The 17281-nt window shown below is 43.9% G+C and overlaps 1 protein-coding gene across 5 annotated transcripts; it reads right to left on the bottom strand.

Moving 5' to 3' along the window:
• Positions 1 to 1555: 1555 nt before the first annotated feature.
• si:ch211-102c2.8 (trichohyalin) lies at positions 1556 to 16119 on the bottom strand. Of its 5 annotated transcripts, none has more exons than XM_041901109.2 (31): positions 16042 to 16119; positions 15406 to 15478; positions 15172 to 15260; positions 14574 to 14634; positions 14334 to 14456; positions 13347 to 13997; positions 13041 to 13175; positions 11319 to 11414; positions 11122 to 11229; positions 10939 to 11020; positions 10738 to 10852; positions 10457 to 10534; positions 10235 to 10327; positions 10034 to 10146; positions 9736 to 9862; positions 9494 to 9619; positions 9275 to 9388; positions 8925 to 9146; positions 8655 to 8717; positions 8447 to 8542; positions 8255 to 8356; positions 7975 to 8157; positions 7568 to 7699; positions 6961 to 7193; positions 6701 to 6827; positions 6503 to 6586; positions 6218 to 6429; positions 6023 to 6049; positions 5669 to 5744; positions 4283 to 4519; positions 1556 to 2366 (listed from the first exon to the last, which is right to left on the bottom strand). In XM_041901109.2, the coding sequence occupies exons 2-31, from the start codon at positions 15473 to 15475 to the stop codon at positions 2292 to 2294; spliced, it is 4050 nt and encodes a 1349-aa protein (XP_041757043.1). In that variant the 5' UTR covers positions 15476 to 15478; positions 16042 to 16119; the 3' UTR covers positions 1556 to 2291. The 5 variants fall into 5 exon arrangements, with proteins under 5 accessions (XP_041757043.1, XP_041757045.1, XP_041757044.1 ...); XM_041901111.2 differs by having other exon boundaries at positions 10457 to 10531; XM_041901110.2 differs by having other exon boundaries at positions 10738 to 10849.
• Between the last annotated feature and the right edge of the window lie 1162 nt (positions 16120 to 17281).

Below are 17281 nucleotides of genomic sequence, written 5' to 3'. Positions count from 1 at the left end.
AATCTTGAAATCTTGCAGTATCCCTTTGTCTACTATGATCCAGGAAAAGATGCAATGGGACAAATTATAGCAAGGACCACAAAGCCACAGTAATTTTATTAAGACACCTTTTAAAGGGATTGTTTGGGATTTTGGAAATGAAGATCTTTATATACTTCAGATGAACTTGTGGATACCATTTTTATGTCTGCGTCCAGTATAAAGGAAGTTAGAGGCAATTTCGCGAGCCAATGCTAACTAGCGTTAGCGCAAAGACTAGAAGTCTTTGGAATCAGCTAGCATGGAAGTAGATAAAGGGCTTCATGCCAAAATCCCGAACTATCCCTTTAATGGAATGTCTATGTTGAAGTTTAAGACCAGTGGCAGCACACGTCAAGAGTTTCTGATATTTCTAAATGGTCTAATACATTCTGTTGTAACAACTGTTTCAGAGCAGACTGCTTAGCCAACTTGGAGAAGTCTCTGTTTTGTTGTAGTTACATTAAATGCAAGCAAATATGATCTGTGCTTAGCCAATGCTTTGGTTTACAAAGAACAAGGATGTAATACATTCAACTTTATTCAAAGGGAAGTAGGGGCGTTGAGCTCCGATAATGTCAGTATGAAAGTTTTATACTCATCTTTTAGCCCCAGTGGGGTTATGTTTTTAAGAACAGTTACTGTTTAAAGCTGGTTTGGTCCTTGTTTCCGCATTCAAGAATAAAGTCTGCTGAAAGCATGTCAGCTTTCTTTAAACTGTTGTTATGCATTTTAAGTTATAGTATACCAGTTTGCTTTGGAGGAAAGACAGCTATGTTGGTCTTCCTACAATAATGTGAAAAATAATGAATGTATTAAAATTCACCATCATTGTACATTTTGATGGTATCCTCTCATATATGCACCTTAACAGAAGCATTAGCCAGATGAGTGTTACAACTTTATATCTGTTTCTAAATAAATTATTTATTGCTTATGGTGTTCATGTACAATGTTTTAATGCCAAAGGTACATAGAGTATGAAAAATCACAGATTTTAAATATTAAAAGTTTATTCCAGTTCCTAACAAAATGTATTTCTAAATAAAAACAAATATTTGGATTATCTGTACAACTTAAATATGCATGCAATCTGAAGTATACATTCACCAGCCAGTTTATTAGGTACACCACCCAGTTCACAAAAATGGATCACGTGGCCGTGGATTGCTATATAAAGCAGGCAGACATGCATCAAGGCATTCAGTTACTGTTCAATTGAATGTTAGAATGGGAAGAACGAGTGACTTAAGCGACTTTGAACGTGGTATGATCGTCGGTGCCAGGCACGCAGGATCCAGTATCTCAGAAACGGCCACCCTCCTGGGCTTTTCACGCACGACAGTGTCTAGGGTTTACAGAGAATAGTGCGTCAAACAATAAACATCCAGTCAGTGGCAGTCCTGTGGGCGAAAACAGCTCGTTGATGAGAGGTCGAAGGAGAATGGCAAGAATCGTGCAAGCTAACAGGCGGACCACAGACAAATAATGGTGCAGTACAACAGTGGTGTGCAGAACGGCATCTCGGAACGCAGAACTCGTCGATCATTGTCACGGATGGGCTATTGCAACCACACCAGGTTCCACTCCTAACAGCTAAAAACAAGAAGTAGCCGCTCCAGTGGACATGCAATCACCAACACTGGACAATTGAGGAGTGGAAAAACATCGCCTGGTCCGACAAATCCCGGTTCCTGTTGCATCATGCTGATGGCAGAGTCAGGATTTGGCGTAAGTAGCATAAGTCCATGGACCCATCCTGCCTGGTGTCAATGGGACAGCCGTTCAATCTACAGCAACTGCCTGATGCCATTGCATCAGCATGGACCAACATACCTGTGGAACATTTCCGACTTGTAGAATCCCTGCCCCATAGAATTCAGGGGGGTCCGACCCGGTACTAGATGGGTGTACCCAATAAACTGGCCGAATGTACATTGAGCAACTGCAAGAAACTGACACAAGATGACTTGCTTCTTCAAACGGTCCTAATTTCAGCTTGATCCCTCTGCCTAAAGAGTCACAGCTCCGGAATAGGCACTATGCAGACATGTCAGTTGGTTGAACAAACATTCACTCAGTCCCCAACCTTTAGCCAAGCAGTAAAACGTAATTGCTCCAAAGGCAGAGGAACGTCAACTTAACCCATTTTGACCTTTAGGCCATTTACCCCAAATGTGTCATCCAGTTCACGAGTACCTTGAAGTGATTTGAGATTGCTGTCCTCCAGTAATTCATTTTTCAAACACACACTCGTTGTCATCTGGCAAAACTCACAGTCCTTCACTCTGGACTGTCCTGGAACGGGAACGACTCCAAAACTGAGCGCATTCCTGGGATGGTGTGATCTGATTGGATAAGAATTACAGATAGAATATACCTATTACTCCAGAGAATACTTTTAAAACTGCATTTCAACTTTTCAAAAATGTCGCCCACCCCACCACTACTTCTCCTTAGTAACACATCATAAACCATGCCAACACAAAGATACACTGAAGCTTGTTTTACCCAGTGATGGAAAAAGTACCCAGTGTCATACTTGAGTAAAAGTAAACATACCTTAATAGAAAATGACTCAAGTAAAAGTGAAAGTCACCCAGTAAAATACTACTTGAGTAAAAGTCTAAAAGTATTTGGTTTTAAATATACTTAAGTATCAAAAGTAAATGTAATTGCTAAAATATACTTAAGTATCAAAAGTAAAAGTATAAATCATTTCAAATTCCTTATATTAAGCAAACCAGACAGCACAATTTTCTTGTTTTTTAAATTTATGGATAGCCAGGGGCACACTCCATCACTCAGACATAATTTACAAACAAGCATATGTGTTTAGTGAGTCCAACAGATCAGAGGCAGTAGGGATGACCAGGGATGTTCTCTTGAGAAGTGTGTGAATTGGACCATTTTCCAGTCCTGCTAAGCATTCATAATGTAATGAGTACTTTTGGGTGTCAGGGAAACTGTATGGAGTAAAAAGTACATGATTTTCTTCAGGAATGTAGTGAAGTTAAAGTATAAGTTGCTAAAAATATAAATATTAAAGTAAAGTACAGATACCCCAAAAAACGACTTATGTAGTACTTTAAAGTATTTTTACTTAAGTATTTTACACCACTGGTTTTACCAGATATGACAGACCAAATAAGGGCTTCATAAGCACTACATAAATGGGTCAAAATATATTATCATATGTCATGCTCTATAAAGGATTCATAAATGTGGCATAACTGTGTGGCATAACCACCCATGGAAAATGTGACATAACCCACTTTGTCAAATATAGCATAAACCAGTGATTTTTAAAGAGTGACATAAGCACTGCTTAATAAAGGCTTCACAGAGCTAGATGAGGCGATCTATAGATTATAGACCCATAACCTTGGCATGTCATACACGTAAAACATTTATAGGATGGGCGGCCCAACAATGTTTACAACATTAAGCCTTATGTAGGTGTTATGAATAACATAAGGCGTCTGACTTCAAAGTAAGTACAGTATCTAGCCCTTGATTACAACCGGAACGTTCTGTGGTTGATCTTTCAGCGGGAGAGGGTGAATGTGTCAAAGACCTGACTGGGTCCAGCACCGCACAGTTTGGCTCAAGTTATATTGTTGTGTGCGACTGTGCATGTTCGTGTACTGAGGAAGATATAACTTGGTCCCAGAAGAAAGCCACTTTCCATTTTCTGATGTTGGGGGCTTTCATCAATGTAAGTTGTGCCTGGTGTAATGTGACTACCATGACTGCACTTTATGGAGCGCGTGTCATCCTGCACCACAGCATTTTGGGGAAGGTTGGGGTAAGGTCCAATATTGGCTACGCACCCAAGAGGGAAAGAGGTTGGGCCCTCCTAGTAATGTTTTAGAGTATGACATGACAAGGTTATAGATGCTTTGTGAAGCCTCAATTTAATATGATTTATAAAGCCTTTACTAAGTGGTGCTTATGTCACCCTTTAATAAGCACTGGTTTATGTCATATTTGGCATAGTAGGTTATGTCACATTTGCCATTGGTGGTTATGTCACAGAGTTATGCCACATTTATGAATCCTTTACAGAGCATGACATACGGTTATAGATAATTTGTGACTCATTTATGTAGTGTTTATGAAGTCTTTATGAATGCTTTATGAAGCCTTTGTAAATAGCACTTCATTTAAATCAGGACCCAAAATACTATTATTATTAAGTTATTACTATTAGTAGGACAGAGGATGTCATTGCCTCCCCACTCAGTTGGCACGTAGAACTCACTGTTTCCAGGTAGGACCCAGCCAGCTCCATTGGGGCCCTGCCTAGTGGGGTCTTGCCCAGTTGAGAGGAGCTGCAGGCATGGGCCTGGTTCTCAGCACGGAGCTGTTTGACCCGGCTCTGGAGGTGACGCAGTAGCTTGAAGGAGGCCAGGTCTGAGGACCCGGGGGAGGTAGGGGGTTCCCCAATGTGGAGGGAGGGAGAGGATGCTGATTGCTGAGCTCCAGAGTCACTGCATTCCTAACAGGAGACATGGAGATGGGAGAGGAGAGCAGAGGGTTGGGGATTAGAGACAGACAAAGGAGTAGAGAAGGAGAGATTCAATCTAGGCCCTAAAGTAGCCTCTATGGTTACCAGATGTCACATTTTCCCCAGGGTAGTACTGTATTTCAGCCCCTTTCTGGTGTCCTAACTTATTTACATTTGCCTCGTATTCAGACTTCCCATTCATTTGATGAGAATTGCATTCCAAGCCAGAGGGGTGTGGACATGAAGCTAGGGTTAAGTTTAGGGTTAGGGCTATGCTATGGTTAGGGTTATTGAATAATTCGAGTTTGGTCATTTGAATTGTATGAAATTATTTTGATTTGTGTAGAGTTATTATTTTGAGTAAACTGATTGATTAATTTAATAATAATAATAATAATAATAATTTAATCCAACTCACAATAATACATTTATCCAAATCAAAAATAATAATTCCATCAACTCAAAATAAATTGATCCAACTCAAAATAATGTTTATCTAATTTAGGGCTTGATTCAATCAGATACGCGTTAGCCAACACCCACATAGCTGGCGTTTTGACGGTGTCTGAGGTCGAACTGCATTCGACCTGTCAAATCCACAAGTGGCTCCCGGCATTATACCTATCGCGGACATTGCCACGGATTCACATTAGTAGGAATCCCATGCAGCCGTGTTTACAAGTTTGAACACTGGAATGTGTGATTTAATCTACACCTTGATTAGGCCAATAGAAATCCTCATTATTTCTATATAGCCTACACTCTCATTCTGAACTTCTAACGCGAGTGGGACGGGTGTGGCTTCGTGACAATGACCATGAGCAGCTGCTTACTGATTTGACAGCTCTAACGCAGTTACACCTCCGTCTGCCAAAACATCAGCTATGCTTGATCTGATTGAATCTAGGCCTTAAATTAATCAATCAGTTTACCCACCTCAAAATAATACTTTTATCCAACTGAATCATAAAAATGTCATGCTTTTTACCCTACCGTGCTAACCCTAACCCTTACCCTAACTTTAACTGCACATTCAGTTAACCCTTAACCAACAACCAGTAAACTACTTCAGCACAAACAAACCCTCCTTAGAGTAGCTTCATGCCCAGGCTCCCGCAGGTCTTATATGGTGATGTTTACCCCAGTAATGCGTCCCATCTCCCCTTTCAGTTTCTCCAGCTTCCTCTGCTTCTCCTCTTCTGCCTTAGGTGCCTTCCTGCAACACAAACACACCCAGATATTATAGATAGTCTGTAGGAAATATCTTCTCCTGACAGAGCATAACTAACGTGCAACTTTGATGGTTAATGTCACTGTATAAACACATCAGTGCTAACAGTGTACAAACTACTGAACAGAACTGCTCTACAGTGAGTTGAGATGATGATGATGATGATGATGATGGTTTGTAAGAAGAATGGGATGACTAGTTAGTGAGTTAGACTCTAGGCTTAGTCTCTAGACATGCTGTCTCAAAATGGTAAAGTCAGTTACCTCCCCTTTAACAACTTTGCCTTGCACCTGTGGAGTGGGAAAAGTGAAAACACTGAACACAACAGAACACTTCCCAAAGTCAGTTAATGATACAACCTTTTCAAAGCCTGCACACCTTCATCTGAAAAAATAAGGATGAGTGACTCCTTTAAAAGTCGACTCTGTGTAAATAGTGTGGGATTGTACGCTACATACCTCTCCAGTTCAGCTGTCAGCTCCTCCTCAAACTTGCGTGCCAGGCGAGCCGTGGTCTGCTCCTTCCACTGTCCCATGCTCCTTTGCACCTGGCGCAGTTCCTGGTCTTTGGCCTGCAGCTGCCTGCGCAGGGATGCAGCCAAACCTCCTGCCTCGTCTCCTCCCTCCCGCACCTGGGCTCGCTGCAGACCGCTCAGCTCCTCAATGTGCTCCTGCAGCATTAATATATGACGGTACACGGTGTGTGTGTGTGCGTGTGTCTCACAAAAACAGTGGGATCCATACCTGAATGAGTCTCTCCTTCAGTGAGTCCACAGCCTGCTCTCTCTCCATCTCCATCTGTTCCCTCTGAATACGTAACTCCCGCTCCTATAGCACACAAATGTGATTCTTAACAGCATGTGTAACGCAACAAGAGTGTAAGCATGTTTGTATGTGCTGTATCTGTTTGTGTGTATTTTAGTGAGTGTGTCCTGAACACACTTTGTCCCGGCTCAGCTGCTGAGTGCTGCGTCTCTGTGAGTCAAGCTCCTGCTGTATTTGGCTGATTGACTGCTGCAACTGCTCTCTGAGGGCCTGCAGGGTTTGGACTGCCTGGGCCACCGTAGGACTGCAGCACAGCACCAAATATTAGAATACACAGTACTATATCCAAATTCATATGCTGATAATGAAATGTGTGCTTCTGTATGTGTATGAGAGAGAATATGAGTGTGTGTGTTTGTGTCTATGTGAGAGAGTACCTGTGTGGGAGCTGAAGGGAGCTCCCTACGGCCCCACTGTATTCCAGTAGGTGCTGTAGATGCTGACACTCTGCCCCCATCTCCCGGGCCCAGTGTCTGTGCTGCTGCTCCAGCCTGGCTGTGGCCTGCTTGTTGCTGTGCTCCCTCTCCCCCAGCAGCACCTGCAGTCTACCAGCCTCCTCCTCTGCTTGTTGGACAACCTGCTCCAGCCTCAAAGCTTCCCTCTCGCCCTCCTACAACCACAGCCCAGTCGGTCCACCATGTCAACCATACACTGGAAACCAGGGGCGCAACTTTCACTGTGGACGGGGGGAAATGTCCCCCCCACATTCTGAAATTGCATTTTTGTCCCCTCCAATTTTATTGGAAGGAATGTGATACAAAACAAGGCAACGGTGTGCTTTAGGACCATGCGGACGCCTCCGAGCAGTCGGGTAGGCTGTTTGGAGTGTTTATCCGACTGGATAAAAAAAGTAATAGTAATAAATAAAAATGTCCCCCCACTTCTAAAACCAAAGTTGCGCCCCTGGAAACTATACACTGTATACTGTATGTCATATGTAGTCATCTCCAGATGCTAGTTTAGAAGGTGGTCGCCTGTCATCACCTGTTCCATGTGCCTGCGCAGTCTCTGTAGCTCAGCCTGGTGCTTCTCTCTCAGGGACCTACGCATTGCAGCCAGAGCAGACGCCTGCTCACTCTGCTGCACACCGCCTTCACTTTCCAGCTCCTGCACTTTCTGAGAGGGGAGGGAGAGAGGATTGACATCTCTATTTCACACATGTACAAGTATGAATTGGAAATGTGTCGTTTTGCATATCCCAAATCCCCCTGAGACACCATCGGAGAGGGGTAACGGCCAGGGTCTGCCACTATCAAAAGCGACCCTGGAGCAATTAGGGTTAAGTGCCTTTTTCACATTGTCGGCTCGGGTATTCGAACCTCAACCTGTCGGTTACTGGCCCACCGCTCTAACTGCTAGGCTACCTCCCGCCCCATCTTGGTTCTGCTTACTGTCTGCAATTCCACCACTTTGTTTTGAAGAGCCAGGGCATTCCTCTTCTCTCTCTCAGTCTCTCCCCTCACTCTCTCCAGAGCCTCCCGGCCTTGCTCCTCCAGTATCCCACACTGCAACTGTAGAGCCTCTTCTTTCTCTACCTCCCATTTCTTCCTCTCACGCTCTATGGTGCTGTGCATCTAAGGTAGAGAACAGATACTGTTATCATATTTGTTTTAAGTTTTACAATACATTTCATCTGACAGAAAAGGAGACAGAGGAAGTAGGAGTATATACCATCTCCTGAGCTTCTGCACACAGCTCCTCCTCTCGCCTCCTCATGACCTCCTGCTGCTCCTTAAGAGCCTCCCTCAGCTTCCACCACTCATTCTCCTTCATCTGCAGAGGAAACTGTGAAACTGACCCAGGAACAGTTATGCAAGGTATGGTGTGATACTTTCAGAGGATAGGACAGCCTGAGATACGGACCTGGATGCAGCTCTGTATGGACTCAATGTGCTGTGTGTGAGACAAGGCCTGTTCTCTGAGAGAAACTGTTTTCTCTTCTTCAGCTTGAATATGAGCCTGGAAACACAGCAGCAAGAAAAACATCAATGTTTGAATCTGATAGAAAACATAAAGGAAATATGGAGATCTTTGCTAATGTTAAATAAACCCAGTCGACAGAGCCTCTCACCTGCTGGATGTGTTTCTCATGAGTCAAAGCCAACTCTTTCTTCAACTGCTCCAGCTCTCGCTGCTAAAGGAGACAAACAAAACCACCCCTTACATACTGCACACATACACATTTAACTACATATGCTTTCACACTATCATGCACACAGTGAGTTACCCTCATTTATAATGGGTGAGAGCTGGTATAAGATGGAAAATCGGACATTCACACGCACAGTCAAGCTGACTCATCCATAGACACTGTGTACTAGGGACTACCCAGCCCACACACCGTCTGTGTGAGTGCCTGCTCCTGGGTCTCTCTCAGGGAGATGCTGTGCTGCTTCCTCAGGCTCTGGAGCTCCTCCTGCAGCCCATCTCGCTCTGCCTGCAAGGCACTACTCTCCTCCTGGAACCCCAGCAGCTGCAGCTCCTTCTGGGCTACTATCCTCTCCACCCTGCTCTCACTCTCCCCCAGCTCTTTCTGCAGCTCACAAACCTGCACCTCCACTGCCTGAGAGACAGAGGATGGGAGAGACGGATAGACAGTGAGATCTTAAGACAGATAGAGGTCAGAGGTGTGGTGAAAGCTTAGGTCTGGTTATGATAAAGGGTAATAAGGTAGACAGGTGTAGATGGTACCTCCTCCTGCTCCTGTTTCAGTCTGCGTTTCTCCTCCAGACATGCACACCTATCCCTCAGTAACGTCTCCTCCTCTGTTACACGCTGGAGCTCCTCATGAGCTTCGTCCAACTTCTGATACACACGCATGAGCCAACAGATGCAGAGAAACAAATTCAAACACATTCAAAGCAGTGACTATCACTGTAACATGTTCTGAGAACCAGTCTAATACTGTACCTCTTGCATAGAGTCCAGTTTGAGTCTAGAGCACCGCTGCTCAGAAAACAGCTCTGTCTTGGCAGTGTTCAGCTGTCTGTCCAACTCCTCTCTCTCAAGGACAGACATCCTGACATTGGTCACTCTCTGAGACAGTGGGGGAGGAGGTAGGGGAGAGAGGGCATGAAATTGTAATAATTAAATAATTAGATTGTAATAGAGGGGGGGAAAGTGTCAAGTGGGCTAGAAAAAGCATGTGTTACCCTGTCCACACAGATCCCATCCGTTAAGGCAGTTCTGTGTTTACATAGAGCAGCCAGCTCCTCCTTCAGATCCCTGACCTCCTGCAGACAGGAGTCCCTCTGCCTCTGCAGCCGGCGCAGCTGAGAACTACAATACACTCAATACATCACTGTGAATTCAGCCTAATCAGCAATGGACATTATAGAGATGAGTATATAATAGGTATTGTGTACAGTATAAGCTGTTCCTAAGAGTATTGTTTTGGCAAACTGTATTTTAAGAGATACAGTGCAGTAACAGGGTTGATTATGTGGATACCTGGTGCTGTCTGCTTCTGCCTTGCTGTCGCTCAGGCTGGCCTCCAGACTCCTCCCCTCTCTTTCCATCTGCTCCGCCCCCGCACGCAGCTGCTCCAACTCCTGCACAGCATCCTGGGACACAGAACATCTCAGTGTTAGCCGTTGTCATGGATTCACAGGACAAGGAACTAGTCACAATATGGAAGGTAATGTATTGTACTTTTCTTTTCTGAAGAAGGTCAGTGAGGGACAGTTCAGTCTCACACAGCTGAGCTCTCTTCATCCTCAGTCTCTCCTCCTCCTTCTCACAATCCTAAAACACAAAGATAAATACACACATACAACAAGACACAGAAGAATACAGAAAACAAACATATCCTTGGCATAATACTTGAATGTCAGGAAATATCAGGAGAGGTGAGTAGAGTGAGAAGAATCTCACCTGTCTGAGGGTAGCCAGCTCCTCCTCCATCTGTAGCCAGTCTGACCTCACCTCCACCAGACAACCCCCAGGCCTCTGCTGAGTGGAGTCAAGGGTTTGAGAGACAAAGTATCAGGAGGCCTGTTATTACACATCTCAGCTGGAGAATAACTACTCATATGGAGTGAACAAGTGTTAACAAGCATATCAATCAACAGATGGCTTTCCCCATAAGAGTCAATGGACATAAAGCCTCACTGTCTGCCACAGGAGTTATCGTTGGTTATTGTGCCATCTCTCACCGTACACACGTGCCCCCCTGTGTCCTTGTCAGGCCTGCGTCTCCTCCTCCAGCGGACACACCCCTCATCTGTGTCCTCATCATCATCATCATCATCCACAGAGTGTACATACCTGCTGACAGATACAATAGTGAAGGATATGAAACAAAGAATGACTAGTCAGATTGTATCACATCATTTTGTTGACTCAGTGAAGGCTACCTGTGAGTGTCTCTTCTGTTTTTGCGTGCTTTACGGAGAGGTAGACTGTCACTGGTCACATTTCCATTGCTAGCTCTCAGCGCTTCACAAGCACAGGACAAACAAGCAAAGAAATATATTTTCATATTGGGTTATAGTGTAGTTATATAATTCAATAATCAGGCCTAGTCCTGAAAGTCTTACCTGGAGTAAACTTGAGATTCCTTGGCTCCTGTGTGGGTGTGTCATAGTCACTCTGGTCAGTGTAGAGACCATCCGTGTGGCTGACAGACTGAATGGCTGAGAGGTATCCTACGGTGACGTAAGACAGATCTTAATAATGTGAACTACTTCATTTTCCTTCTGAATGGTGGTTATAGCCCCTAGCTCCTGCCTCTCACCTGGCCTGCTGTGGATGTGTTGCCAGACCTTCTCTGTGCGTACTGAGTCCAGGTCACTGTCGATGGTCACTGTGTCAAAATTCCACACAGGCACTCCTGGGGGAGACACGAAGAGGCTGCAGTTACTGTTAGAGATGGCTGAATTGTTTTGCTTAGAATATCCTTGGTGTCTGGTAAATGACAAAAACATGTACACTACCAGTCAAAAGTTTGGACACACCTACTCATTCAAGGGTTTTTCTTTATTTTTACTATTTTCTACATTGTAGAATAATAGTGAAGACATCAAAACTATGAAATAACACATATGGAATCATGTAGTAACCCAAAAAGTGTTAAACAAATCAAATATATTTTATATTTGAGATTCTTCAAATAGCCACCCTTTGCCTTGATGACAGCTTTGCACACTCTTGGCATTATCTCAACCAGTTTCATGAGGTAGTCACCTGGAATGCATTTCAACTAACAGGTGTGCCTTCTTATTATGACAAGAACAGCTCAAATAAGCAAAGAGAAATGACAGTCCATCATTACTTTAAGACATGAAGGTCAGTCAATACGGAACATTTCAAGAACTTTGAAAGTTTCTTCAAGTGCAGTCGCAAAAACCATCAAGCGCTATGAAACTGGCTCTCATGAGGACCACCACAGGAATGGAAGTTCCAGTTACCTCTGTTGCAGAGAATAAGTTCATTAGAGTTACCAGCCTCAGAAATTGCAGCCCAAATAAATGCTTCACAGAGTTAAAGTAACAGACACATCTCAACATCAACTGTTCAGAGGGGACTGTGTGAATCAGGTCTTCATGGTCAAATTGCTGCAAAGAAACCACTACTAAAGGATACCAATAATAAGAAGAGACCTGCTTGGGCCAAGAAACACTAGCAATGGACATTCGACCGGTGGAAATGTGTCCTTTGGTCAGGAGTCCAAATTGGAGATCTTTGGTTCCAACCGCCTTGTCTTTGTGAGACGCGTGTGGGTGAATGGATGATCTCCGCATGTGTAGTTCCCACCGTAAAGCATGGAGGAGGAGGCGTTATGGTGTGGTGGTGCTTTGTTGGTGACACTGTCTGTGATTTATTTAGAATTCAAGGCACACTTAACCAGCATGGCTACCACAGCATTCTGATACGCCATCCCATCTGGTTTGGGCTTAGTGGGACTATCATTTGTTTTTCAACAGGACAATGACCCAACACACCTCCAGGCTGTGTAAGGGCTATTTTACCAAGAAGGAGAGTGTTGGAGTGCTGCATCAGATGACCTGGCCTCCACAATCCCCCGTCCTCAACCCAATTGAGATGGTTTGGGATGAGTCGGACGTGAGTGAAGGAAAAGCAGCCAACAAGTGCTCAGCATATGTGGGAACTCCTTCAAGACTGTTGGAAAAGCATTCCAGGTGAAGCTGGTTGAGAGAATGCCAAGAGTGTGCAAAGCTGTCATCAAGGCAAACGGTGGCTATTTGAAGAATCTCAAATATAAAATATATTTTGATTTGTTTAACACTTTTTTGGTTACTACATGATTCCATGTGTTATTTCATAGTTCTGATGTCTTCACTATTATTCTACAATGTAGAAAATAGTAAAAAATAAAGGAAAACCATTGAATGAGTAGGTGTGTCCAAACCTTTGACTGGCACTCTAAATGTAGCCATGTTAATTAATAGGGTAGAGTGTATGAGCTAAACGAGTAATGTTCTGTGTGGTAGAGTACCTGCCAGGTGTCTGGTGGTGGTTCTAGAAGCGTGGCTCCTTTTCTCTTTGGTTCCCTCAGGCTTCAGACTGGAACAGGCCTCAATGAGTACCCCTGTACGAACACTGCTACTGCTAGGAGGACCAGGCAATGACACTGGAACCAGTGGGAACAGACAGAAGCATCAGTATCATAATGGAGGAACAAAATAAGTGAGAGCCCTTACAGTATAACAGTAACTGCTATGACTACTGTCCCCTTTCCCCTCAGATGACTACCGCCAACTCTGACACTATACCCACCGCAGGAGGATGTCAGCCCTCTCACCTGTGGCTGGCTGGGGTAACACAGAGGACAGTGAACATGTCTCTACTGACAGCTGTCTATCACCCCCTGGTGGAGTCACTAGAGAGTGAAGACAGCATTCACTCCTGCTAAAACCACTAAGCCTCTGTGGTGCTCTTGTGTTGCTCTCACTGGCCCCTAGGTTTCCACTCCAGCTAGTTCTCCTCACTCCATGCTTGTGATGAGTCTGGCTCTCCTGGCCTTGCTTGTCCATGTGATGGGGATACTCTGTATAACCCATACCTCTATCCACAACCTCTCCCCCAGCAGCAGTGAGACCACATGCTTGCTCTGGTGCTATCCTTTCAGCCTCTTCCTCTCCATAGGACTGTCCCAGGCTCTTACTCCTGTCTCTGGCCAGTCTCTGTTTGGTTCTGTCTGGAAGTCCCACCACCATCTCCTCCCTGAAGCGCATGGCAAAGTCCTCTGTGCAGACACTGTCTGGAGGGGGGCACAGCTCTCCTGCTAACCCTCCTCCTCCACAGGCATCAAACCCCAACAGTCTCTCCAGCCTCCAGCGACACTGCTCCCTCTGGGACTCTACACCCTCCTCTTCCTCTTCCATCACTTCAACTGTCCTCTGCTCCTCTTCCTCCTGATCGGCAGGGTCCACCCATTCTCCTGAGCTCTTCTCTGAGGGTAGAGCAGAGGGGAGAGGAAGGGTAAGAGACATCCAGGTTAAACCAAGGTCCAGGTCAGTGAATGGGAGAGAGGCTGGGTTATGTGATGTGGGTAGTGTGAGGGTTAGGGTAGAAGAGTCTCTGTAAAGGACAGTGAGTTCTAATATCCAGTAGTCCTTTTTCTGAGGGTTCTCTCCTTAATGGTAATGCTGTGGTATTGGTTGCTCAGTTCTGGCAAATTATTCTTGATCATTTCAGAATCCTCACACTCTAAAAGGGATCAAGTTATAATGTCTGTAAGGACTGGATTGGGACAAGTTGAAGAGGACACTGTATGTAACATTCTCACCTGAAGATAGGTCCTTGGTCTCAGAGCGTACCAAGTCAAGACAAGAGATGGGGGTGTCGTTAGTGGGGATGGTACTTCCCAGTCCTGTATCCCTGCTCACAGACTGGCTATTGCTAAGATTAGCTATAATAAACAGAGCATGAGAGCAATAAAGATATTAAAATACTAGAGAGTTACTATTAGACAAAAAGTATCACTCAAGGTGTGCTGTAGTAAATTAAACTGCATACAACAACATACCTGTATTGAGGCAATCATGTTTTCTGGAGATACCTTCAATTCTATGGCTATGGCTCTGCACCTGTGAACATTTAGCTACTCAAGTGAGTTCATGATGGTACAACTTCTAAAGGTCCAATGCAGCCGTTTTTATCACAATATCAAATCATTTATGGGTAACAATTCAGAACCTTACTGTGATTGTTTTCAATAAAAATTGGCAAAAAGAAACAGAAATAGATTCTTAGCAAAGACCAATTTCTTATGCAAGAATGTTGCTAGAACTGTCTAGGAGTGGTCTGAGTGGGGAGGGAAAAACTGAAAACTAGTTGTTATTGGCAGAGAGGTTTGGAACTCTCTTTCTTATTGGTCTATTAAGTCATTTAAACTCCATCCCACCAAAACTGGCTGAAATGTCAGGCAGTCTTTTCAAACAGCTCTTACACTAAAAAGGCATTTTCATCATTTTCACAATTTCACAATATTATTCCAACCTCATAGTGTGTAAACACAGGAAAATCTAGTTTTTGACTGCACTGGGCCTTTAAGATATACTAAACAAAAAGAAGATTGAGTCTGGAACCCTGTGGAACCCTGAGGATGGCTGCAGCACACTGACCTGCAGGCGGCTCAGCTGGGCATCGATGGCATCTAGGAGGAGGTCACAGTGATCCTGTGGCAGAGGGGTATTGCTGTCTTCATCCAGGTCTGAGTGAGCAAAGGGTATATAGGGAACAGGAGAATAAATTGTTTAATCCAGAGAGAAGAGAAGGAATGAGAATGAGTAGGAAGAACGACAGGTAGAGGAATTCAGTCTGAAGTATCTATAGTCCTAGATAGGACATTATCTGACCAGTGTAAAGAAGCTCATCTGTGTCTTCTGCAGCATCTCTTTCTGCCCCTTCATAACTGCCATCGGCCATTTCCTGTAAAACACACTCAGAAATACAGACAACATTCTCGAATACCTAACAGCAAAGTGATGTTGGTGGTTGCCCTGGAAACCCAGACCCTTTGCCTGGGAGCCTTAAGGCTGCTGAGCTTCCTTTCACAAAGAAGCCAATACATTCTGGTGGCACTATGGCCAGCTCACATGCAAACCTACACTTTACAGTGATTGTGGAATTCCTTCCACTGACTGAGTAGGAAAGCTGTGGAGTAAGCTTACAATTTGGAAGCAGCACTGCAAATTCCAATGTTTTCAGAAGAATGTTAAAAACAACATATCTGATTAACCATCCAGCTCTGAGTAAATTTGATGGTGGTTCCATTAGAATTCAGACACTCTAATGAAAAGTCAATGCATAGTTGCATTTGATTGAACAGTGCATAATGCGCAAATAAGACTATAATGTGACTTATACAACATTTCTCGATAGCTTTACATTTCACATTTACACTACACCAGCCGGGTAAGCCATTTTGTGAAAAAATAAGCAGCATAAATTGTTTCTTCTCATTGTAATTTAACCATAAATTCAAGACTTACTTTCTGAATGGTATAAAACTAAGTTGGTAGACTCCTTTTCAGCTGCTGCAGTTGCAGACTTGATTGACAGAAGCATTGCTTGGGTTTCCAAGCAACCTTCAAACAGTGCTCCCCCACCCGGGTCCAAGCCAAGCCGTTCAAACTGTATAATAAGAACCGTTCAAACTGAGCGACCAGACGAGGCGCTTATCACAGCACGCTTCCCCCACTAGTGATAACAGCGGGAGTTGGAGCGCCACTGTTCTGCAACAGGCTTCATTTGAGTGTTTTATGCTACATTCTTTCATTCCTCGGCTATCAGAACTTTATTTTGTACAGCTAGCTGCATGTTTAAGTAACCTACGGGCTCAATTCAATCTGTAAAGCTGAAGTTTACAGATTCCCGCCATTGAAATGTAAAAGTGATTTCCGATTGAGCCGAAATGTGCAGCGTTAACCGTGAATGCGGTCTCCGCCAAAGCGTTAACATCAACTTTCAATTTCAATCACTCTGTAATGCTAAACTACACAAAGCTAAAATTGAACAGACACACATCCAGTTTCAACAGAAACACCTTTATTATCTCAGTTTTGTCATTGTGTCTTTCTTTTGAAGACAATGTTACATGTGTATAAATGAATGGAGAAAAAACACAATTCTAAAAGAAGACCAACCCTGGTTGCAGTTACACCTGAACAAAGGTGCATATGTGTGAGATAGTGTGTGTGGAATATGAGCTTGTGTGAGTGAGGTTGAAGTAAGTATGGTAAGACAGGACCCCCGCTCACCTCCATCCTTCAGTACCAGGGCCTTAGTAGTGATATGGGTCACACAGGCTATTAGAAGGAGTCCACAGAGCAGCAGCGTTTAATTCAGACCAGGTATGATGAGGTATTTCCCAGTCTTCATTACTATACACCTGCCTCAGAGCAGCACACAACAAAAGACACATGTATATCTTAGATACACACACTTCTTGTTGTGCATACATACAAATACAGTGTGTAAATGAAAGACAATGGCACCCATGATAAAAAGTAATAAAAATAATAACAAAGCATAGCTATTAAAGCTAAATCAAACCATACTGTATTAAGTGTTGTTGGGTAAATCAAACCATACTGGATTAAGTGTTGTTGGGTAAATCAAACCATACTGGGGTGGCAGGTAGCTTAGTGGTTAAGAGCGTTGTGCCAGTAACCGAAAGGTCGCTGGTTCTAATCCCCGAGCCGACCAGGTGAGAAATCTGTCGATGTGCCC

This window comes from Coregonus clupeaformis, chromosome 16 (genome assembly GCF_020615455.1).
Source record: "Coregonus clupeaformis isolate EN_2021a chromosome 16, ASM2061545v1, whole genome shotgun sequence".
In the NCBI taxonomy this organism is placed as follows: domain Eukaryota; kingdom Metazoa; phylum Chordata; class Actinopteri; order Salmoniformes; family Salmonidae; genus Coregonus; species Coregonus clupeaformis.
Note: the sequence above shows the minus strand (reverse complement) of the source record. Positions and strands in the feature narration are given on the sequence as shown.